This window comes from Scyliorhinus torazame, chromosome 2 (genome assembly GCF_047496885.1).
Source record: "Scyliorhinus torazame isolate Kashiwa2021f chromosome 2, sScyTor2.1, whole genome shotgun sequence".
Classification (NCBI taxonomy): domain Eukaryota; kingdom Metazoa; phylum Chordata; class Chondrichthyes; order Carcharhiniformes; family Scyliorhinidae; genus Scyliorhinus; species Scyliorhinus torazame.
The window spans coordinates 255,521-281,070 of record NC_092708.1 but is presented as its reverse complement, the minus strand read 5'-3'; the positions used below and the strand labels follow the sequence as shown (position 1 = coordinate 281,070).

The 25,550-nt window shown below is 49.7% G+C and overlaps 1 protein-coding gene across 1 annotated transcript in view; it reads left to right on the top strand.

Annotated features, from left to right (window-relative positions):
- Positions 1-25,550, top strand: part of xrcc5 (X-ray repair complementing defective repair in Chinese hamster cells 5) — a 361,785-nt gene that overhangs the window by 139,470 nt on the left and 196,765 nt on the right. Inside the window, exons 6-8 of the mRNA XM_072468320.1 lie at positions 1,688-1,750; positions 6,930-7,067; positions 7,460-7,550. Coding sequence (XP_072324421.1) covers positions 1,688-1,750; positions 6,930-7,067; positions 7,460-7,550 — 292 coding nt within the window. The remainder of the gene's footprint in view (positions 1-1,687; positions 1,751-6,929; positions 7,068-7,459; positions 7,551-25,550) is intronic.

Below are 25,550 nucleotides of genomic sequence, written 5' to 3'. Positions count from 1 at the left end.
AAGGACTCCAGACCTGCAGTCCCGCTGAGCTCTGTGGGATCCCTTTGCCTGCTCTTACTCTGCACTATGTTTAGCTCAGTCGCTACACTTACTGGCCTGCTATCCCGGTTCCCGCCCCCCTGACACACTCTGTGGTGCAGTTCCCAAGTATCTCCTGCTGTTGTCATGCTAGATGGTCATGGGTTTGGAAGGTGCTGTCTGAGGAACCTTGGTGAGTTCCTGCGGTGCATCTTGTAGATGGGACACACGGCTGCCACTGTTCGTCGGTGGAGGAGGATTTGAATGTTTGTGGAAGGGGAGCAATCAAGCGGGGCTGCTTTGCCCTGGATGGGGTTTAGCTTCCTCACTGTTGTTGGAGCTGCTTCATCCAGGCAAGCGGAGAGTATTCCATCACACTCCTGATTTGTGCCTTGTAGATGGTGGACAGACTTTGGGGGGTCAGGAGGTGTGTTACTCACTGTACGATTCCTTGACTTTGACCAGCCCTGGTAGCCATTGTATTAATGCGGCTGGGTCCAGTTCAGGTTCTGATCAATGGTAACCCCCAGGATGTTGATTCTAGAAGATTCAGTGATGATAATGCCATTGAATGTCAAGGGGCGGTGGTTAGATCCTCTCTTGTAGGAGATGGTCGTTGCCTGGCACTTGTGTGGCTCAAATATAACTTGCCACTTGTCAGCCCAAGCCTGGATATTGTCCAGGTCTCGCTGCATTTGGACACGGACTGCTTCATTATCTGAGGAGTCGTGAATGGTGCTGAGCATTGTGCAGTCACCCGCAAACATCCCCACTTCTGACCTTATGATGGAAGAAAGGTCATTGATGAATTAGCTGAAGATGGTTGGGCCTAGGACACTATCTGTAGGACACTATCTATAGGACCGATCTATATCCTGCTGTATCAAAGGTTTGATAAAGAGTCATCCAGACTCGAAACGTTAGAACATAGAACTTCGAAAAATACAGCACAGAACAGGCCCTTCGGCCCACGATGTTGTGCCGAACCTTTGTCCTAGATTATTTATAGATTATCACAGAATTTACAGTGCAGAAGGAGGCCATTCGGCCCATCGAGTCTGCACCGGCTCTTGGAAGGAGCACCCTACCCAAAGTCAACACCTCCACCAAACACTAAGGGCAATTTTGGACACTAAGGGCAATTTATCATGGCCAGTCCACCTAACCTGCACATCTTTGGACTGTGGGAGGAAACCGGAGCACCCGGAGGAAATCCACGCACACACGGGGAGGACGTGCAGACTCCGCACAGACAGTGACCCAAGCTGGGAAACGAACCTGGGACCCTGGAGCTGTGAAGCAATTGTGCTATCCACAATGCTACCGTGCTGCCCTTGAGAACAAATTAATCTACACTATATCATTCTACCGTAATCCATGTACCTATCCAATAGCTGCTTGAAGGTCCCTAATGTTTCCGACTCAACTACTTCCACAGGCAGTGCATTCTCTTCTCCCTCCACAGACGCTGTCAGACCTGCTGCAATTATCCAGTGTTTTCTGTTTTTGTTTCAGATTCCAGCATCTGCAGTAATTTGCTTTTCCCAGCTTGTTGTATGCGTCTCCAATGCTATAAAACATAATGCTGTTGTGAAACACTTTAGGATATTTTGTGACTGTAAAGTTAAAGAAAAGCAAATTGATGTTATATATTTTCTATGAATTACAGATTTTGCGGCACTATTATGTTGGACGGCAGGTGCTGCAGGTGTTTGCTGCAAAGGATGATGAGGTGAGATCAGACTTTATATCTGTTTTTCCCAGTTCCTTCGATGGGCAGGATTCTCCAGCTTCCCAGCCGTATGTTTCTTGGTGGCAGGAGGGAGATTTTCTGCCCCGCCGCTGTCAATGAGAATTCCCTGTGAAGCCACCCCATGCAGCCAGAAAACCTGCAGACAGAGGTGCGCTGGCAGGGGACCAGAGATTTGCTTTGATTTGATTTGATTTATTGTCACACATATCGAAGTACAGTGAAAAGTATTTTCTGCGGCCGAGGGAACGTACACAGTACGTACATAGTAGACAAAAAGAATAATCAACAGAGAACATTGACAAATGGTACATCGACAAACAGAGATTGGCTACAGTGCGGAACAAGGGCAAACAAAGCAAATACATAATCTCAGGATTACTCCCCGTGCCACTTGCTAGGGAGGCTAGGAACAGGGATATGATGCAGCTGAACACATGGCTAATAACTGGTAAAGGAGGGAGGGCTTCAGTATTTTGGATCATTGGGATGTCTTTCAGGGAAGGTGGAGCCTGTACAAGAAGGACGGGTTGCACCTAAACTGGAGGGGCACTGATATCCTGGCTGGGAGATTTGCCAGTATGGTTCGGGTGGGTTTAAACTAATGTGGCAGGAGGTTGGGAATCAGAACAGTAAGCCAGCTAGTGTAGAGACTGGTGATGAGCTTGGTACCAGCACCAGGCTGGCTCAGTGGAAATGCAGGCTGGGGGAGGTTGAACTCAGTGGGCCTGGAGTTCTGGATTGCATCTGCTTCAATGCACGGAGTATAACAGGTAAGACAGGTTAACTTTGAGCCTTGATTCATGCGTGGAACTTGGATGTGTTTACAGTAACGGAGACTTGGTTAAAAAAGGGACAGGACTGCCAGCTAAATATTCCGGGATACAGGGGTTGGTCTAGATAGGGCACGTGATCGACGCAGGCTTGGAGGGCCGAAAGGCCTGTTTCTGTGCTGGACTGTTTTTTTTTCTTTGTTCTTAACCAATAGGTCAACTGTGGTCAGACACCCCCCCACCCCCCCCTCTGAAATCAAGTGGCAGATGATACCCAATCAACTTCTGTGAATTCTCCTCAAATGCCCCCAGATGATTATCACACTAATGTTTCAGAATACCACTTTCGAAAAGACCTCCCTTAAAACCTTCTTGCAAACAATGCTCTCTCTCAGCTGTTTTCAGCAAGTACCCACTTCCAGAATTTCCAACTTTCAGTATTCTTCTGCCTTGAATTGCCACGTGCTTTCGAGCTTCCACATAGCCTCTCAAGTACTCAGCCATGCCAATCAAACACGACTACTTCACAGGCTGGCGCAACATGTCACCAAACCTTTGAATTACATCTGATGTCTGGTTCCTCATTTTAAATCTGGTTATTGCAGCTGTCTCTTTAACACAGAACCCTTTCTCTGTCTTTTACTTGAATTCCAATGAACAATACCTTGTTCAAATTGCAATTCCTTTTGTCCCTTTGATCTGAATCATCCTGGAACCTTTATATTCATTCCCTGGTTTCGGGAACTATCTGCTCCCTAGTTTCTGGGACTTACTTTCTTCACATTACGCCATTGTTATTGTTACTGCTCCTGGCAGAGCTGCCTCCTCTCTCACCACCTCTATCCATCTTCCGTCTCTCTCTCTACCTCGCTCCATCTTCTCTCTCTCTACCTCGCTCCATCTTCCGTCTCTCACTACCTCTATCCATCTTCCGTCTCTCTATCTACCTCGCCCCATCTTCCTCCTCTCTCACTACCTCGCTCCATCTTCCTCCTCTATCACTACCTCGCTCCATCTTCCTCCTCTCTCACTACCTCGCTCCATCTTCCGTCTCTCGCTACTTCTATCCATCTTCCGTCTCTCTCACTACCTCGCTCCATCTTCCGTCTCTCACTACTTCTATCCATCTTCTGTCTCTCTCTCATTACCTCGCTCCATCTTCCTCCTTTCTCACTACCTCGCTCCAACTTCCGTCTCTCTCGCTACCTCGCGCCATCTTTCCTCTCTCACTACCTCGCTCCATCTTCCGTCTCTCTCGCTACCTCGCGCCATCTTTCCTCTCTCACTACCTCGCTCCATCTTCCGTCTCTCTCTCTACCTCGCGCCATCTTTCGTCTCTCACTACCTCGCTCCATCTTCCGTCTCTCTCTACCTCGCTCCATCTTCCGTCTCTCTCTACCTCGCTCCATCTTCCGTCTCTCTCACCACCTCGCTCCATCTTCCGTCTCTCTCACTACCTCGCTCCATCTTCCGTCTCTCACTACTTCTATCCATCTTCCGTCTCTCTCACTACCTCGCTCCATCTTCCGTCTCTCTCTCTCATTACCTCGCTCCATCTTCCTCCTTTCTCACTACCTCGCTCCAACTTCCGTCTCTCTCGCTACCTCGCGCCATCTTTCCTCTCTCACTACCTTGCTCCATCTGCCTTCTCTCTCACTACCTCGCTCCTTCTTCCGTCTCTCTCACTACCTCGCTCCATCTGCCTTCTCTCTCACTACCTCGCTCCATCTGCCTTCTCTCTCACTACCTCACTCGTTCTTCCTTGGGTCGAATTAAAACTAAACACGAGGTCTTTCTAACTTAAAAGTGGCCCCTGGTTACTAAGCAACAGCTCAGTCCTTCTCTAAACCCTCCATACATGCAAACACCTTTGTTTAACATGAATCTAATGCGAGTTTTACCCTTTGTTACACAGAAACATTAAATTAAACTCAGTTAAATCTGCACCTTGTTTCTAATATACAACAATGCAAACATAGATTACGTAAAACTAGCTCTGCAGGAACTATTGACACACAGTTTGGCTATTGTCATTCTGTGGATGAGGGGCAATAGATACATTTGGGCCAAGAGTAATGGAAAAACATTGGGAAGAGAAGGTTGATATGGGATATGGATGAGGGTGTCATAATGTGGTTTTAATGCTAGGGAGAGTGAGCTGCCAATAGTTGCCATGGATACCATGTGTCTTTTTATTACTGATGACCCACTGACTGCACCTTCCCAATAGCTTTTCAACAGTTGACTTTGGCTGCAGTGACAAACTAATTATAAAGGATTCATGATTCCTCTCTTACTCCATGGGCATCAATGAATGTTTTTAAAACATGATTGCTACCAGTCTGCACCTTAATACTGTGTTGTAGAGTAGATATGATGTGGAGATGCCGGCGTTGGACTGGGGTGAGCACACTAAGAAGTTTTACAACACCAAGTTAAAGTCCAACAGGTTTGTTTCGAATCACTAGCTTTCGGAGCGCTGCTCCTTCCTCAGGTGAATGAAGAGGTAGGTTACAGAAACATATATATAGACAAAGTCAAAGATGCCAGACAATACTTTGAATGCGAGCGTTTGCAGGTAATTAAGTAGAGTAGATAGACCGCCTTGAAGTGCACATTGCTAATTTCCTGTCCTCGTGCAGCTGATGTAGTTTAGATGGATTTCAGCAAAACCTTTGACAAGGTCCCCCATGGGAGACTTATAAAGAAGGCAAATAAAATGAAAAAAGAAAATCGCTTATTGTCACAAGTAGGATTCAAATGAAGTTACTGTGAAAAGCCCCTAGTTGCCACATTCCGGCGCCTGTTCGGGGAGGCTGTTACGGGAATTGAACCGTGCTGCTGGCCTGCCTTGGTCTGCTTTCAAAGCCAGCGATTTAGCACATACACATGGAATACAGGGTAACTTGATAATATGATTTCAAAATTGGCTTAGTGGTTGGAGACAGAGGGCGATGACAGACGGCTGCGTTAGTGACTGGAAGCCAGTGCCCAGTCACGTACCACAGGGATCCGTGCTGGTCTCCCATTGTTTGTCATTTATATAAATGACTGAGATGACTATGTGTGGGGTCGGATCAATGAGTTTGCGGATGACACACAGATTGGCCGGGGGGTTAACAGTGAGGTTGAGTGTCTTGGGTTACAGGGTTACAGGGATGGTCAAATGGGCAGAAAGTGGCAGATGGAATTTAACCCTGAAAAGTGTGTGGGGATACTCTTTGGAAAGAATAATATGACAAGGAAGTATTCAATTAATGGCCTGACTCTAGGAAGTTCCCGTACCAGCCTCCCCGAACAGGTGCCGGAATGTGGCGACTAGGGGCTTTTCACAGTAACTTCATTGAAGCCTACTTGTGACAATAAGCGATTTTCATTTTCATTTCAAGTTCCGAGGAACAAATGGTGCTTGGTGTGTTTGTCCATAGATCTCTGAAGGCAGAAGGGCAGGTTAATAGGGTGGCGAAAACGGCATATGGGACATTTATCTTTATCAATCGAGGCATAGATTACAAAAACGGAGAGGTTGGAGTTGTATAGACCTTTGGTGAGGCCACAGCTGGAGTTAGTGTGCAATTCTAATTGTCATAGGAAGGATGTGATTGCACTGGAGGGCTGGATGTTGCCTGGGATTTAAGTTATGATGAGAGGTTGGATAGGCTTGGGTTATTTTCGTTGGAGCAGAGACGACTGAGGGGTGACCTGATCGAGGTGTAAAAGATTATGAGGGGCATGGACAGAGTGGATAGGGAGCAGCTGTTCCCCTTAGTTGAAGGGTCAGTTACGAGGGGGAAACAAGTTCAAGGTGAGGGGCGGGAGGTTCAGGGAGATTTGAGGAAATGCTTTTTTACCCAGTGAATGGTGACGGTCTGGAATGCACTGCGTGGGAGGGTGGTAGAGGCGGGTTGTCTCACATCCTTTAAAAAGTACCTGGATGAACATTTTCCATGTCGTAGCATTCAAGGCTATGGGCCAAGTGCTGGCAAGTGGGATTAGATAGAAAGGTTAGGTGTTTCTCATGTGTCAGTGCAGGTTCGATGGGCCGAAGGGCCTCTTCTCACTGTATTATTTTGTGATTCAGTGAGTGAGACAATTCATGCTTGTCCAGTTCTTTATGGCTTCTGCAGTTTGAACATTGGTGGTGCCTGAACTAAAATATTCACCAAGTGGGTAAAGGAAGGGTCTGAAATTACAGCAAAGAAATGTGTGAAGTGTTAGCCTGTGGCATTTACTTGACCCATTTCAAATTGTGGTTAGAGATCAGAACAATTACTAATTCATGGGGATCCTTGCTGCCTGGGGCTCTGAAATGTATATGGTTTAATGTTTATGGAATTCCTAATTTGTTGATAATTAAAGTGCAGTCCTGTGTTTGTCTGTCTTCCCAGCATGCCGCTGTGGCACTGTCTGCGCTGATCCATGCATTGGAAGAGCTGGATATGGTGGCGATAGTTCGTTATGTGTATGACCGAAGATCAAACCCACAAGTTGGAGTAGCTTTCCCCCTGATAAAAGACAAATACGAGGTAACGATGTGATTGAATTGCAGATAGAAAGACAATATTCCTTGTTCCTCATTCCTGAGTAAATGGACAGAGGGAAAGTGTTGAGTTTAGGCTGGAAATGAACAGTTTTTAAAAGATTGAACAGACAGAAATGTAAATACACCAAAACTATCAGTTAATGTGAAAAACAAAAAACTCTTCAGGGATCATGACCGGTACAGGATTGGAGGGCCGAAGGGCCTGTTCCTGTGCTGTTCTTTGTTCTTTGTATTGGGACTGCATCCAGGATTGCTGACGATCTCTAGCATTTGCAGATTTTTCTCTTCAACTGCTAGAGAATTATTTAAAAAGGTGTTTGCATTTTAGAAAACTCCCAGTGGTACTAATTTTCACGATTATTCTCCTCGCTCCAGTGTTTGGTCTACATCCAACTTCCATTCATGGAGGATCTCCGACAGTTTACCTTCACTTCACTGAAGAACAATAAGAAAAGAACAGCTTCAGGTGGGTTGGAATTGTGGGCAAATATTAATGGTTTCAGTTTTGGGACTACTCATGCATGTGGAAGTGGGTACTGAACTGAAAATGAAAGCTTCAAACTGCCAGCAGTAGCAAACAGACTAATCAAGCACCGATGTCCCTGGATAGACAAGGGAGGTGAGCTGACATGGTAAATGTAATTCAGTGTGAACTAGATAGAAATTGGTGAATTGATGAAATCTTAGTGAATTTAAGAGCCAGATTTATTTAACAGCCTAGTGATGTTTTAAGGGGCGTTTTGACAAATACATGAATAGCATGGGAAAAGAAGGATATGGTCCCCGGAAGGGTATGGGGTTTTAGTTTAGACGGGCAGCATGGTCGGTGCAGGCTTGATGGCCGAAGGGCCTGTTCCTGTGCTGTAATTTTCTTGGTTCTTTGTGTGGACATTTAACAGATAGTGATCGTAATGTCATGAATTTCAATGTAGTGTTTGGAAGCAAAAAAAGCAATAAGGGGAGAGAAGATGAAATATGAGTGCAAGATAGCTAGTAATATGAAAGAAGATAGGAAGAGTTTTTTTCAATATATGAAAGGTAAGAGAGAGGTAAGAATAGACATTGGACCACAGGAAAATTTGGCTGGAGAAGTAATGATAGGAAACAAAGAAATGGCAGAGGAACTGAATACTTACTTTGCATCAGTCTTCACGGTGGAAGACACCAGTAGGATGCCAGAGCTCCAGGAGAACCAGGGGGCAGAGGTGAGTGCAGTGACCATTACTAAGGAGAAGGTTCTGGGGAAACTGAAAGGTCTGAAGGTGGATAAGTCACCTGGACCGGATGGACTACACTCCAGGGTTCTAAAAGAGATAGCTGAGGAGATTGTGGAGGCTTTGGTGATGATCTTTCAGGAATCACTGGAGGCAGGGAGGGCCCCAGAGGACTGGAAAATGGCTAATGTAGTTTAAGGAGCATCATGAATAGGATGTGAATAGAGGGATACAGACCCCGGAAGTGCAGAAGATTTTAGTTTAGACGGGCAGCATGGTCGGCGCATGCTTGGAGGGACGAAGGGCCTGTTCCTGTGCTGTACTTTTCTTTGTTCTTTGTTAACACCGCTGTTAAAGAAGGGAGGGAGGCAGAAGACGGTAAATTATAGGCCGGATTAGCCTGACTTCGGTCATTAGTAAGATTTTAGAGTCCATTATTAAAGATGAGAACGCGGAGTACTTGGAAGTGCATGGGGCAGCACGGTAGCATTGTGGATAGCACAATTGCTTCACAGCTCCAGGGTCCTAGGTTCGATTCCGGCTTGGGTCACTGTCTGTGCGGAGTTTGCACATCCTCCCCGTGTGTGCGTGGGTTTCCTCCGGGTGCTCCTGTTTCCTCCCACAGTCCAAAGATGTGCAGGTTAGGTGGATTGGCCGTGATAAATTGCCCTTAGTGTTGGGTTGGGTTGTGGGGATAGGGTGGAGGTGTAGACCTTGAGTAAGGTGTTCTTTCCAAGAGCCGGTGCAGACTCGATGGGCCGAATGGCCTCCTTCTGCACTGTAAATTCTATGATAATCTATGATAAAATAGGACTGAGTCAGCACGGTTTTGTCAAAGGGAGGTCATGCCTGACAAATCTGTTAGAGTTCTTTGAGGCGGTAACAAGGAAGTTAGACAAAGGAGAACCGGTGGATGGGATTTATTTAGATTTCCAGAAGGCCTTTGAGAAGGTGCCGCATAGGAGACTGTTAAATAAATTAAGAACCCATGGTGTTAACCCATGGTGTTCAGGGTAAGATCCTGGCATGGATAGAGGATTTGCTGACTGGCAGAAGGCAGAGGGTGGGGATAAAGGGGTCTTTTTCAGGATGGCAGCCGGAGACTAGTGGTGTGCCTCAGGGATCTGTGCCGTGACCACAGCTTTTCACAATATACGTTAATGATCTGGAAGAAGGAACTGAAGGCACTGTTGCTAAGTTTGCAGATGATACAAAGATCTGTAGAGGGACAGGTAGTATTGAGGAAGCAAGGGGGCTGCAGAAGGACTTGGACAGCGAGGAGAGTGAGCAATGAAGTGGCAGGTGGAATACAATGTGGAAAAGTGTGAGGTTATGCACTTTGGAAGGAGGAATGGAGACAGAGACTATTTTCTAAATGGGGAGATCCTTAGTAAATCAAAATCACAAAGGGACTTGGGAGTCCTTGTTCACGATTCTCTTAAGATTAACGTGCAGGTTCAGTCGGTAGTTAGGAAGGCAAATGCAATGTTAGCATTCAAAGAACAAAGAACAAAGAAATGTACAGCACAGGAACAGGCCCTTCGGCCCTCCAAGCCCGTGCCGACCATACTGCCCGACTAAACTACAATCTTCTACACTTCCTGGGTCCGTATCCTTCTATTCCCATCCTATTCATATATTTGTCAAGATGCCCCTTAAATGTCCCTATCGTCCCTGCTTCCACTACCTCCTCCGGTAGTGAGTTCCAGGCACCCACTACCCTCTGCGTAAAAAACTTGCCTCGTACATCTACTCTAAACCTTGCCCCTCTCACCTTAAACCTATGCCCCCTAGGAATTGACCCCTCTAGCCTGGGGAAAAGCCTCTGACTATCCACTCTGTCTATGCCCCTCATAATTTTGTATACCTCTATCAGGTCGCCCCTCAACCTCCTTCGTTCCAGTGAGAACAAACCGAGTTTATTCAATCGCTCCTCATAGCTTATGCCCTCCATACCAGGCAACATTCTGGTAAATCTCTTCTGCACCCTCTCTAAAGCCTCCACATCCTTCTGGTAGTGTGGCGACCAGAATTGAACACTATACTCCAAGTGTGGCCTAACTAAGGTTCTATACAGCTGCAACATGACTTGCCAATTCTTATACTCAATGCCCCGGCCAATGAAGGCAAGCATGCCGTATGCCTTCTTGACTACCTTCTCCACCTGTGTTGCCCCTTTCAATGACCTGTGGACCTGTACTCCTAGATCTCTTTGACTTTCAATACTCTTGAGGGTTCTACCATTCACTGTATATTCCCTACCTGCATTAGCCCTTCCAAAATGCATTACCTCACATTTGTCCGGATTAAACTCCATCTGCCATCTCTCCGCCCAAGTCTCCAGACAATCTAAATCCTGCTGTATCCTCAGACAGTCCTCATCGCTATCCGCAATTCCACCAACCTTTGTGTCGTCTGCAAACTTACTAATCAGACCAGTTACATTTTCCTCCAAATCATTTATATATACTACAAAGAGCAAAGGTCCCAGCACTGATCCCTGTGGAACACCACTGGTCACAGCCCTCCAATTAGAAAAGCATCCCTCCATTGCTACCCTCTGCCTTCTATGGCCTAGCCAGTTCTGTATCCACCTTGCCAGTTCACCCCTGATCCCGTGTGACTTCACCTTTTGTACTAGTCTACCATGAGGAACCTTGTCAAAGGCCTTACTGAAGTCCATATAGACAACATCTACTGCCCTACCTGCATCAATCATCTTAGTGACCTCCTCGAAAAACTCTATCAAGTTAGTGAGACACGACCTCCCCTTCACAAAACCGTGCTGCCTCTCACTAATACGTCCATTTGCTTCCAAATGGGAGTAGATCCTGTCTCGAAGAATTCTCTCCAGTAATTTCCCTACCACTGAAGTAAGGCTCACCGGCCTGTAGTTCCCGGGATTATCCTTGCTACCCTTCTTAAACAGAGGAACAACATTGGCTATTCTCCAGTCCTCCGGGACATCCCCTGAAGACAGCGAGGATCCAAAGATTTCTGTCAAGGCCTCAGCAATTTCCTCTCCAGCCTCCTTCAGTATTCTGGGGTAGATCCCATCAGGCCCTGGGGACTTATCTACCTTAATATTTTTTAAGACACCCAACACCTCGTCTTTTTGGATCTCAATGTGACCCAGGCTATCTACACCCCCTTCTCCAGAGTCAACATCTACCAATTCCTTCTCTTTGGTGAATACTGATGCAAAGTATTCATTTAGTACCTCGCCCATTTCCTCTGGCTCCACACATAGATTCCCTTGCCTATCCTTCAGTGGGCCAACCCTTTCCCTGGCTACCCTCTTGCTTTTTATGTACGTGTAAAAAGCCTTGGGATTTTCCTTAACCCTATTTGCCAATGACTTTTCATGACCCCTTCTAGCCCTCCTGACTCCTTGCTTAAGTTCCTTCCTACTTTCCTTATATGCCACACAGGCTTCGTCTGTTCCCAGCCTTTTAGCCCTGACAAATGCCTCCTTTTTCTTTTTGACGAGGCCTACAATATCACTCGTCATCCAAGGTTCCCGAAAATTGCCGTATTTATCTTTCTTCCTCACAGGAACATGCCTGTCCTGTATTCCTTTCAACTGACACTTGAAAGCCTCCCACATGTCAGATGTTGATTTGCCCTCAAACATCCGCCCCCAATCTATGTTCTTCAGTTCCCGCCTAATATTGTTATAATTAGCCTTCCCCCAATTTAGCACATTCATCCTCGGACCACTCTTATCCTTGTCCACCAGTACTTTAAAACTTACTGAATTGTGGTCACTGTTACCAAAATGCTCCCCTACTGAAACATCTACCACCTGGCCGGGCTCATTCCCCAATACCAGGTCCAGTACTGCCCCTTCCCTAGTTGGACTGTTTACATATTATTTTCAGAAGCCCTCCTGGATGCTCCTTACAAACTCCGCCCCGTCTAAGCCCCTGGCACTAAGTGAGTCCCAGTCAATATTGGGGAAGTTGAAGTCTCCCATCACCACAACCCTGTTGTTTTTACTCTTTTCCAAAATCTGTCTACCTATCTGCTCCTCTATCTCCCGCTGGCTGTTGGGAGGCCTGTAGTATACCCCCAACATTGTGACTGCACCCTTCTTATTCCTGATCTCTACCCATATAGCCTCACTGCCCTCTGAGGTGTCCTCTCGCAGTATAGCTGTGATATTCTCCCGAACAAGTAGCGCAACTCCGCCTCCCCTTTTACATCCCCCTCTATCCCGCCTGAAACATCTAAATCCTGGAACGTTTAGCTGCCAATCCTGTCCTTCCCTCAACCAGGTCTCTGTAATGGTAACAACATCATAGTTCCAAGTAGTAATCCAAGCTCTAAGTTCATCTGCCTTACCCGTAATGCTCCTTGCATTAAAACATATGCACTTCAGGCCACCAGACCCGCTGTGTTCAGCAACTTTTCCCCGTCTGCTCTGCCTCAGAGCCACACTGTCCCTATTCCCTAGTTCTCCCTCAATGCTCTCACCTTCTGACCTATTGCTCCCGTGCCCACCCCCCTGCCATACTAGTTTAAACCCTCCTGTGTGACACTAGCAAACCTCGCGGCCAGGATATTTATGCCTCTCCGGTTTAGATGCAACCCGTCCATTCAGGTTGAGAGAGCTAGAATACAAGACCAGGGATGTACTTCTGAGGCTATACAAGGCTCTGGTCAGACCCTATTAGGAGTATTGTGAGCAGTTTTGGGCCCTGTATCTAAGAAAGGATGTGCTGGGTTCCAGGTGCGGCTATGCAGAGCTCGGTCGCATATTCGGTAGCTCCCACTTGGAACGGACTTTTGGGCTCTTTTACAGGGCCCCCACGGCATTTGTTTGACATTTCCCGGTGTGGGAAGAAGACTGCAGCATTCCCCTGACAGTGTCCCCCAGGAATGTTATGTATTTTGGCTACCAGACCCGGCAGAAACAGTAAAAGATTTGGCTGCAACAGAATAAACAGGGCCTCTTCCAGCATGCAGGCGGGGGAAGGGCAAGCTTAAAGCTGCAAACTGACATGAGGGCCTTTATCAGAAGTGAATTCTAACAGCAGCGGGAACAACTGTGAAAAGATCTCACCAAGGCCACTGAAGAAGCGGGGACGAGGCTTCCGGTGGCGGCCATGGAGGAGTAGGTCACGCATTCGGCAGCTCCCGTCTGGAACGGACACTTAGACCTTTTTCAGGAGTTTCCACAGACATTTTGGGGCAGATTGGTGAAGCGAACACTGCCAAAAGGATTCCCTCTCGAGACTTTTGGGCTCTTTTCAGGGCCCCCAAGGGCACTTTTTCGACGTTTCCCGGTGTGGGAAGGAGTTAATAATAGCTCCCCGTCAGTATATGGTTTTAACTAGGAGCGGGGTGACAAAAAAGGTGGTGGTGGACCAGAAGAAGGGAGGGAAGAAGGACAAAATGGCGACGGGCGGAGACCAGGCAGCGTGGAGGCAGTGGGCGGAGGAGCAACAGGAGGGTATCCAGCGCTGCCTCAGAGAGATTAAAACGGACCTGCTAGAGTCGATGAAGGCTTCTATTGATAAGCTGCTGGATACACAGACGGCCCAGGGGGTGGCGATCCGAGAGGCTCAACAAAAGATCTCTGACAATGAGGACGAGATCTTAGTCCTGGCGGTAAAGGTGGAGGCGCTCCACAAGAAATGGCAGGAGCGGTTCGAGGAGATGGAGAATCGGTCGAGGCGGAAGAATCTGCGGATTCTGGGCCTCCCAGAGGGGCTGGAGGGGCCGGGCGTGGGGGCCTATGTGGTCACCATGTTAAACTCGCTGATGGGAGCGGGGTTCTTCCAGGGGCCCCTGGAGCTGGAAGGGGCCCATAGAGTGTTGGCGAGGAGGCTCAAGCCTAACGAGCCTCCGCGGGCGGAGCTGGTGAGGTTCCATCGGTTCGTCGATCGGGAGTGTGTGCTCAGGTGGGGCAAGAAGGAGAGGAGCAGCAGGTGGGAGAACGCGGAGGTTCGGATATATCAGGACTGGAGTGCGGAGGCAGCGAAGAGGAGGGCCGGGTACAATCGAGCGAAGGCGGTGCTGCACAGGAAGGGGGTGAAGTTTGCCATGTTGCAGCCGGCGCGATTGTGGGTCACCTACAAGGACCGGCACCATTATTCTGAGTCTCCGGAGGAGGCGTGGGCCTTTGTTCAGGCCGAGAAGCTGGACACAGACTGAGGGTCGGGATGGGCGATTGGGGACTGTGGTGGATTTGTTATGCCTATTTTTGGTTCGGGGGGGGGGGGGGGGGTTGGGGGGGGCCTTTGCATTGTTTTGGGTTTCTTTTTCTCTGTGTTTTTCTCTTTCGGGTTGGGGAGGGTGGATGGGGCGGGTCGGGCACTGTTTTGGTTGGTGGCAGGGCCTGGTAGGTGGAGAGCGCGGGATTTTTTCCCGCGCCGAAGACTGGGGGGGGGGGGGCGGGACCGGGGCGGGAAGCGAGGATTGTTTCCCGCGCTTAGAACGGAGGGGGAGAGCCTGTGAATGGGGAGCGGGAGAGGAGGGTGTGCCACACAATGGGAGGAGTCGAAGGGGAGGCGGGAGTGGCCGGGGTCAGCAGGAGTCAGCTGACTTGCGGAAGTGCAATGGGGCGAGTAAACCAGCTAGGGGTGGGGTGGGTGGGTGGGGGGGAATCGAGTTGCTGCTGCTAAGATCAAGGAGGAGCTGGAGCGAGTGGGGTGGGTCGAGACGGGGGTATGCCGCTGTGGGGAACGGGCCGGGAGTGGGGTGCGGGCGCGTGGCTGGCCGAGGAGGGGTCATGGCTAGTCGGCGGGGGAGGGGGGCGGGTAGCCCCCTGATCCGGCTGATAACCTGGAATGTAAGGGGACTGAATGGACCGGTTAAGCGGGCCTGCGTGTTCGCGCACCTGAAGGGGCTCAAGGCGGATGTGGTGATTTAGAGATGTGGATCAGAAATTGGCTAGCTGAAAGAAGACAGAGGGTGGTGGTTGATGGGAAATGTTCAGAATGGAGTACAGTCACAAGTGGAGTACCACAAGGATCTGTTCTGGGGCCGTTGCTGTTTGTCATTTTTATCAATGACCTAGAGGAAGGCACAGAAGGGTGGGTGAGTAAATTTGCAGATGATACTAAAGTCGGTGGTGTTGTCGATAGTGTGGAAGGATGTAGCAGGTTACAGAGGGATATAGATAAGCTGCAGAGCTGGGCTGAGAGGTGGCAAATGGAGTTTAATGTAGAGAAGTGTGAGGTGATTCACTTTGGAAGGAATAACAGGAATGCGGAATATTTGGCTAATGGTAAAGTTCTTGAAAGTGTGGCTGAGCAGAGGGATCTAGGTGTCCATGTACATAGATCCCTGAAAGTTGCCACCCAGGTTGATAGGGTTGTGAAGAAGGCCTATGGAGTGTTGGCCTTTATTGGTAGAGGGATTGAGTTCCGGAGTCGGGAGGTCATGTTGCAGCTGTACAGAACTCTGGTCCGGCCGCATTTGGAGTATTGCGTACAGTTCTGGTCACCGCATTATAGGAAGGACGTGGAGGCTTTGGAGCGGGTGCAGAGGAGATTTACCAGGATGTTGCCTGGTATGGAGGGAAAATCTTATGAGGAAAGGCTGACGGACTTGAGGTTGTTTTCGTTGGAGAGAAGAAGGTTAAGAGGAGACTTAATAGAGGCATACAAAATGATCAGGGGGTTGGATAGGGTGGACAGTGAGAGCCTTCTCCCGCGGATGGATATGGCTGGCACGAGGGGACATAACTTTAAACTGAGGGGTAATAGATATAGGACAGAGGTCAGAGGTAGGTTCTTTACGCAAAGAGTAGTGAGGCCGTGGAATGCCCTACCTGCTACAGTAGTGAACTCGCCAACATTGAGGGCATTTAAAAGTTTATTGGATAAACATATGGATGATAATGGCATAGTGTAGGTTAGATGGCTTTTGTTTCGGTGCAACATCGTGGGCCGAAGGGCCTGTACTGCGCTGTATTGTTCTATGTTCTATGTTCTATGGTTATGCTCCAGGAGACACACCTGAAGGTGGCAGACCAGGTAACACTGAGGAAAGGGTGGGTAGGTCAGGTGTTTCACTCGGGGCTAGATGCCAAAAATCGAGGGGTGGCGATCTTGGTGGGAAAGAAGGTGTTATTCGAGGCGTCAAGCATTGTGGCAGATAATGGCGGTAGGTACGTAATGGTAAGTTGCAGGGAGAGAGGGTGGTACTGGTCAATGTGTATGCTCCGAACTGGGACGATGCGGGTTTTATGCGGCGTATGTTGGGTCGGATCCTAGACTTGGAAGTGGGGGGCCTGATAATGGGGGGAGACTTTAACACGGTGTTGGATTTTGCACTGGATCGCTCCAGGTCTAGGACGGGTAGGAAGCCGGCGGCGGCTAGAGTGTTGAGGGGATTTATGGACCAAATGGGAGGGGTGGACCCTTGGAGATTTGCAAGGCCGGGGGCTAGGGAATTTTCATTCTTCTCACATGTCCATAAGGCTTATTCTCGAATCGACTTTTTCATTTTGAGTAGGGCGCTGGTAGCGAGAGTAGAGGATACCGAGTATTCGGCAATAGCCATTTCGGACCATGCCCCGCATTGGGTGGACTTGGAGATGGGGGAGGAGAGGGACCAGCGCCCGCTGTGGCGCTTGGAGGTGGGGCTGTAGGCGGACGAGGAGATGAGCGAGCGGGTCCGAGGATGTATAGAGAGGTACTTGGAGACCAACGACAACGGGGAGGTCCGAGTGGGGATGGTATGGGAGGCACTGAAGGCGGTGGTGTGGGGAGAGCTGATCTCCATCAGGGCCCACAAGGAGCGGAGGGAGAGGGGGGAGAGGGAGAGGCTGGTGGGGGAGTCAGTGAGGGAGACAGTGAGGGTAGACAGGAGGTATGCGGAGGAGCCCGAGGAAGGATTGTTGAGGAAGAGGCGTAGCCTCCAGGCCGAATTCGACCTGGTGACCACCAGGAAGGCGGAGGTGCAGTGGAGGAAGGCCCAGGGGGCGATTTACGAGTTTGGGGAAAAGGCAAGCCGGACGCTGGCGCATCAGCTTCGGAAGCGGGACACAGCTAAGGAGATCGGGGGAGTTAAGGACAGAGGAGGGAGCGTGGTGCGGAGTGGGGTTGGCATCAATGGGGTCTTCAGGGACTTCTACGAGGAATTGTACCGATCCGAGCTCCCACGGGAGGAGGGAGGGATGGGCCGTTTCCTGGACCAATTGAGATTTCCAAAGGTGGAAGAGGGACTAGTGGCGGGACTGGGGGCCCCGATTGGGGGCCCCGATTGGGCTGGAGGAGCTGATCAAAGGGATAGGAAGCATGCAGGCGGGGAAGGCACCGGGGCCGGACGGTTTCCCGGTCGAGTTCTATAAAAAATATATGGACCTGTTGGGCCCGCTGTTAGTTAGGACCTTCAATGAAGCAAGGGAGGGGGAGCTTTACCCCCGACGATGTCCCGGCCACTGATCTCCTTGATCCTGAAGCGGGACAAGGATCCCCTGCAATGTGGGTCTTACAGATCGATTTCCTTGCTAAATGTAGATGCCAAGGCGCTGGCGAAGGTCTTAGCCACGAGGATTGAGGATTGTGTGCCGCAGATCATCCACGAAGACCAGACTGGGTTTGTGAAGGGGAGACAGTTGAACGCGAATGTGCGGAGGCTTTTGAACGTTATCATGATGCCGGCGAGGGAGGGGGAGGCGGAGATAGTGGTGGCGATGGACGCTGAGAAAGCCTTCGATAGGGTAGAGTGGGGGTACCTGTGGGAGGTGCTGAAGAGGTTCGGGTTTGGGGAGGGGTTTGTCAGGTGGGTTAGGCTGTTATACGAGGTCCCGATAGCGAGTGTGGCCACAAATAGGAGGAGGTCCGAGTACCTTCGGTTGCACCGAGGGACGAGACAGGGGTGTCCCCTGTCCCCCCTGCTCTTCGCACTGGCGATTGAACCCCTGGCTATGGCACTGAGAGAGTCGAGGAACTGGAGGGGGTTGGTGCGGGATGGGAGGAGCATAGGGTGCCGCTTTATGCGGACGACCTGCTGCTGTATGTGGCGGACCCGGTGGGAGGAATGCCAGAGGTAATGAGGATGCTTAGGGAATTCGGGGACTTTTCGGGGTACAAGCTCACTATGGGGAAGAGCGAGCTGTTCGTAGTTCAGCTAGGGGACCAGGAGAGGGGGATTGGCGAGCTCCCACTAAAAAGGGCGGAGAGGAGTTTCAGATATTTGGGGGTCCAGGTGGCCAGGAGCTGGGGGGCCCTGCATAGGCTTAACTTTACAAGGCTGGGGGAGCAAATGGAGGAGGCGTTCAAGAGGTGGGACGCGTTGCCGCTGTCCCTGGCGGGTAGGGTGCAGTCAATCAAAATGACGGTGCTCCCAAGGTTTTTGTTCCTGTTCCAGTGCCTCCCCGTGTTTATCCCGAAGGCTTTTTTCAGGCGGGTTAACAGGATTATAATGGGGTTTGTGTGGGCGGAAGGGACTGCGAGGGTGAGAAGGGTGTTCCTGGAGCGGAGTAGAGATAGGGGGGGGGCTGGCGCTGCCCAACCTCTGTGGGTACTACTGGGCCGCCAATGCGACAATGGTGCGCAAGTGGGTGATGGAGGGGGAGGGGGCTGCATGGAAGAGGCTGGAGACTGCGTCCTGTGTGGGTACGAGCCTGGGGGCGCTGGCAACGGCGCCGTTGCCGCTCCCTCCAAGGAGGTATACCACGAGCCCGGTGGTGGTGGCGGCCCTCAAAATTTGGGGGCAGTGGAGGCGGCATAGGGGGGAAGTTAGGGCCTCGACGTGGACCCCATTACGGGGGAACCACCGGTTCGCCCCAGGAAGAACAGGTGGAGGATTTTCGGGGTGGCACAGGGCAGGCATACGAAAGTTGGGGGACCTGTTTGTGGACGGGACATTCGCGAGCTTGGGTGAGCTGGAGGAGAAGTACGGGCTCCCCCCGGGGAACACCTTCAGGTACTTACAGGTAAGGGCGTTTGCCAGACGGCAGGTGGTGGAATTCCCACGGCTACTGCCACACACAGTACAGGACAGGGTGCTCTCGGGGGGGTGGGTGGGAGTGGGGAAGATCTCGGAAACTTACCAGGTGATGCAGGAAGAGGAGGCGGCCTCGGTGGTGGAGGTGAAAGGTAAGTGGGAGGAGGAGTTGGGAGAGGAGATTGAGGAAGGGACGTGGGCTGATGCCCTCGGGAGGGTGAACTCTTCCTCTTCATGCGCGAGGCTCAGCCTCATACAGTTTAAGGTGCTGCACAGGGCACACATGACCGGGACAAGGATGAGCAGGTTCTTTGGGGGTGAGGACAGGTGTGTTAGGTGCTCAGGGAGCCCAGCAAATCACACCCATATGTTCCGGGCATGCCCAGCGCTGGAGGAATTTTGGAAGGGCGTAGCGAGGACGGCGTCGTGGGTGGTAGGATCCAGGGTCAAACCGGGCTGGGGGCTCGCAATATTTGGGGTGGCAGAGGAGCCGGGAGTGCAGGAGGCGAAAGAGGCCGGAATTCTGGCCTTTGCGTCCCTGGTAGCCCGGCGAAGGATTCTCCTTCAGTGGAAAGATACGAGGCCCCCAAGCGTGGAATCCTGGATCAGCGATATGGCAGGGTTCATTAAATTGGAGAGGGTGAAATTTGCCTTGAGAGGGTCGGTACAAGGGTTCTTTAGGCGGTGGCAACCGTTCTTAGACTTTCTGGCAGAACGATAGACATTGGTCAATGGCAGCAGCGGTGGGGGGGGGGGGGTTACTTTATTTTGTTTCTGTTATTTACACTGGAAGGGTCTGACGGGGTGTATATACCTGTTGTCTTAAGTCGGGGTGTTCATGTTAATTTATTATTTAGGTACGGGGGGGGGCGGTTTGGGGGGTTGCTTTTTTAGATTGTGTTTTGTACTTAACCCTGTTGGGTTCTTTTTTCTTTCTCATTTTGTTACTGATATTTTATGAAAACCTTTAATAAAAATTATTTTTAAAAAAAAGGAAGGATGTGCTGACCTTGGAAAGGGTCAAGATGAGGTTCACAAGAATGATCCCTGGAGTGAAGAGCTTGTTGTATGAGGGACGGTTGAGGACTCTGGGTCTGTACTTGTTGGAGTTTAGAAGGATCAGGGGGATATTATTGAGCTTACAGGTTACTGCGTGGCCGGGATAGAGTGGAATTGTAGGAATGGCCAAGAGCAAAGGAGTTTTCTTTTTTTTCCCATGTGCACAAAGTGCACTCCCGGGTTGATTTTTAAATTTTGAACAGGGCTTTGCTGGCGGGGTGGTAGATGCCGAGTATACAGCGATTTGTTGTGTCGGACCATGCCCCACACTGGGTGGATCTACGGGTAAGCAAGGAGGGGGGGTCAACGCCCACGCTGGAGATTAGATGTAGGAATTATTTAAAGATAAATGATACGGGGGAAGTTTCGGCAGCAACGGTATGGGAAGCGCAGAAGGCAGTTGGTAGGGGGGAGCTGATTTCGATACGGGCTCATAGGGAGAAGGTGGAGCGTGCAGACGAAGGATGTTCTTGCTCTCGAGGGAGTGCAGCGAAGGTTTACCAGGCTGATTGCAGGGATGGCGGGACTGTCATATGAGGAGAGATTGACTCGGTTGGGATTGTTCTCGCTGGAGTTCAGAAGAATGAGGGGGGATCTCATAGAGACATATAAAATTCTAACAGGACGAGACAGGGTCGATGCAAGGAAGATGTTACCAATGATGGGTGTGTCCAGAACCAGGGGTCACAGTCTGAGGATTCAGGGTAAACCATTTCGGACAGAGATAAGGAAACATTTCTTCACACACAGAGTGGTGAGCCTGTGGAATTCATTACCACAGGAAGTAGTTGATGCTAAAACTTTGAATATATTCAAGAGGCGGCTGGATATAGCACTTGGGGAGAATGGGATCAAAGGCTACGGGGAGAAAGCAGGATTAGGCTATTGAGTTGGATGATCAGCCATGATGGTGATGAATGGCGGAGCAGGCTCGAAGGGCCAAAAGGCCTCCTCCTGCTCCGATCTTCTATGTATCTATGAGCTGGATAGGCTGGTTGGGAGATACTTCAGGTGGACAGAAGGTATTCTGAAGCCCGGAGGCAGGGTTGTTGAAGGAGCGGCAGAAGCTGCAGATGGAGTTTGGTTTGTTATCCACAGGGAAGGTGGTGGGACAGTTGAGGAAGGCGAGTAGGGCGATATATGAGTATGGTGAGAAGGCCAGTAGGATTCCAGCACATCAGCTCAGGAAAAGGGAGGCGGCCAGGGAGATAGGAAGCGTGAAGGACAGAGAGGGGAATATGGTCTTGGACCCAGCGGGGGTGATCGGGGTGTTCAAGGAATTTTCCAGTTTCTGAATGAGTCGGAGCCCCCAGCTGGGGTGTTGGGGATGAGGCACGTTTTGGAAGGGTTGGAGTTTCTGAAGGTGGAGGAACGGTTGTCGGGGTTGGGAGCCCCGTTCGTAATTGTAGAAGTAGTAGAGTAATTGGAGGCCATGCAGTCGGGTCAGGCCCTGGGACCGGACAGCTACCCTGTGGAAATTTACAAGAGGTTTTCCGGGATGTTGGACCCGCTGCTGGTGAGGTAAGGGAGCGGGGTGTTCTTCCCCAACAATGTCACAGGCTTCGGTCTGATTGATCCTGAAGCGGGAGAAGGGCCCAGAGCAATGTGGGTTATACCGACCAATCTCCCCACTGAATGTCGACGCCAAAATTCTGGCCTCAAGGATGGAGGATTGTGTTCCGGGGGTGATTGGGGAAGACCAGACAGGGTTGGTCCAATGCAGGCAGCTAATGGCCAGCGTTAGAAGGCTCTTGAATGTAATCATGATGACCTCCGAGGGGAGGGAGGCGGATGTGGAGAAGGCCTTTGACTGGGTGGATTGGAATTATCTGAGGGAGGTCCTGGGACAGTTTGGGTTTGAGCAGGGTCTTATTGACTGGGTTTGGTTACTGTACCAGGCACCAGTGGCGAGTGTGCGGACGAACCGGGTGAGTTTGGACTACTTTAGACTGCACCGGGGCACAAGCTAGGGATGTCCCCTCTTCCCACTGTTGTTAGCCTTGGCTATAGAGCCATTGGCAATGGCGCTGAAAGCATCAAGAGGACTGGAAGGGGCTGGTCCCAGGGAGGAGAGGGAGGGGTGGATGGTACACAGGATATCGTTATATGCAGATGACCTACTCCTGTATATTTCTGACCCGTTAGGGGGGATGGGGGAGATTATGCGGATCTTCAGGGAATTTGGCCGGTTCTCGGGGTACAAATTGAACATGGGTAAGAGCTACATAAATAACATTTGGCCCGGTTAGTTGAGCAAATGAAGGAGGACATTCAGAGGTGGGACATGCTCCCGTTGTCACTGGCGGCGAAGATACAGACCATAAAAATGACGGTTCTCCCGAGATTTCTGTTTGTTTTCCAGTGCCTCTGTATTTTTATACCAAAGGCCTTTTTAAAGCGGGTGAATGAGGTGGTCTCTGGGCTTGTGTGGGCGGGTAAAACCCCACGAATAAGGAAGGTGGTGTTGGAGCAGAGGGGAGGAAGGAGCTTGGAGGGGGGGCTGGCTTCCATGAACTTTAGGAACTACTACTGGGCGGCAAATATAGCCATGATCAGGAAGTAGGTTGTAGGGGAGGGGTCGGTGTGGGTGCGGGTAGAGGCGGCCTCATGTAAGGGCACAAGCTTGGGGGCATTGGTAACGGCTCCTCTGCCGTTCTCGTCAGCCCGGAACTCCACAAGCCCAGTGGTAGTGGCGGCCCTGAGAGTTTTGGGGCAGTGGCGAAAGCATATGGGAGTGGAGGGAACGTCGATGTGGGCTCCAATTCATGGTAATCACCGTTTTGTCCCATGGAGGATGGATGGGGGGGTTCGGAGGTGGCAGAGAGCAGGGATTGAGAGGCTGGGGGATCTGTTTATTGATGGGAGATTTCCCTGTTTGGAGGATCTGGAAGAGGAGTTTGTATTGCTGGGAGGGAATGGATTTTGTTATCTGCAGGTGAGGGATTTTGTGCGAAGGCAGGTTTCGACCTTTCTGCTTTGAAGTTCGTCCCACACATAGGCTAAAAACGTCCAATATTTTAACCTTTGTGCCGGTTAGAAACTTTCCTTCTAACCTCCACTCCGCTTAACTAGAAATTTCTAATATTCTAGCCTCGCTTTAACTAGAAACTTCTAATATTCTAGTCTCCACGTTGGGCGCCATGATGTTGTAATCACCAAGAAATCTCCCCCTAAACTGAAAAAGGGGTCAAGAAATTCCAAGTGGTGAACAGGGATCCCCTTGAGTCCCTGACTCCGAGGAAGACTTAGGTGGGTGCTATTCCGGTCAAACTAATGTTGCAAGTTTGTCACCGGTAAAACCCATATCTTCCTCGAAGATTTTGTTTACTTAATATTCAAATAGCTCTGCTCACGGGTCAGGCTTTTATAAGTAGAATAAGTAAACTTTCTGATATCCACTCTTTCAGGTTATCCACTTAACTTAACTTTATTTTCAAATTAAAAGATTAAAACTATTTTTAAAAAGGATATAAGAGATATTTTTCTTTCGATGCTTTGGGTCAGTTGTAAGACCTTTAGGTCTTCCTTGTCAATCATTATTGTTTTAATTTTGGTTCTTCTGATGTATTTTCTGTGCTGCTTGGTTTTTAAAAGCGAGCCTCACAGCCTTTTCTTCTTCCTTCCTCCAGCTCTTTATTTATTTATTTATGACCTTGTTCTTTATAGCCGCTGGCTCTATGTTTGCTTGCGGAGCCGCTCGCCCAGCCTCCCTCCGCACGCTGTTGGCTTTTTTTTATTCTGCTCTGGTCATCGGCTGCCTTTCTCCAACTACTCTCTTACTGCCTCCCAACTGCCTTTTGACTGCCGTTATTTTTAAAAAATAACGGCTGCCGCGAGCGCCAGCGCATGCCCCCTGCTCGATCTCCCAACCGCCGCTTCTCCCCAAAAAGCAATGGCCCCCGCGAGTCCAAGCGCGCGCCTCCTGCTTGCCCAACATCGGCTCCGCAAACAAATATCCCAAGTCCTCCCAGGACAACACCCAAGGCCCAAATGCCACATTTTTCCATTTTTCATTACACCCCGTCTTGGCATTTGAAACATGACATAAATTCATCCATCGCTCATTCCAGTGTTGATTGACCGGTCATTCCATATTTGCAGTCACCTTGAATCATAGTGGCAGCTGTCCAGAAAGGTAACACAATAACTATTTGCCGTGTGTTCCACTATCCCCAAGGCATATTACTTCCTCAGGATAGCAGCACTGGAGAAGCCTACTCGTGAACCTTAGGATCAGTAAGCCACTCAATCCAACAGTGACCAAAAAGGTTGTTTACTTATTGCTGGTATGTTATAGTCTCATTCCTTTTGCCTCATTGGTCTTGTATCAATCACCTACACCTGTTCTATCCCTGAAACATTTAATACATCCAGCTGTTTGGGGTTCAACCCAATTGGGCCCACTTTCATAGAACATGGAAAAATAGAACATAGAAAAATACAGCACAGAACAGGCCCTTCGGCCCACGATGTTGTGCCGAACCTTTGTCCTAGATTAATCATAGATTATCATAGAAGCCACAGTGCAGAAGGAGGCCACCTGGCCCGCACCGGCCCCCAGAAAGAGCACCCCACCCAAGGCCAACACCTCCACCCTACCCCATAACCCAGTAACCCCACCCAACACTAAGGGCAATTTTGGACACTAAGGGCAATTTAGCATGGCCAATCCACCTAACCTGCACATCTTTGGACTGTGGGAGGAAACCGGAGCATCCGGAGGAAACCCACGCACACACGTCACATCAAATCATAGTATTTAATCACACAGACAGCTTGTGCGTTACAGCTTTACACATTTCGAGCAATCCTCACAACTTCAACAACAAAATATGAAATACAATATTTACACATCATTCCATGGTCCAAATGTATAAACCACACACGGTATTAACAACAATCAATTGTACTATTGTCTTTTTAACTGTGGGGGTTCCTCGTCAGTGACTGCTGCTTGCCGAGACTCCTCAATAAATCCATCACGTATTACACATCCCATGGAGACCACAGGTCATCCATCAGCTGGTGTTCTGGACACATGTCCAGTCAGAGATGGGTGACCGGAGGTTTCACTCTTAGGTTGACACTTAGGTTTATTCTCAAACCGAGAAGTTTTCTTTCTGGTTTTGTCATTTACTCTCCTCAAATATGTAGCCAATTGTATCATTTTCCTATTAGTGGTTTTATTTTGTAATGCATTTCCTATCTTAACTTGCCCTTTTTCGGGGTCCCATCGAGTATCATTAGTTTTCCCCGCATACCATTAAATATCTTCAATCTGTCTGATA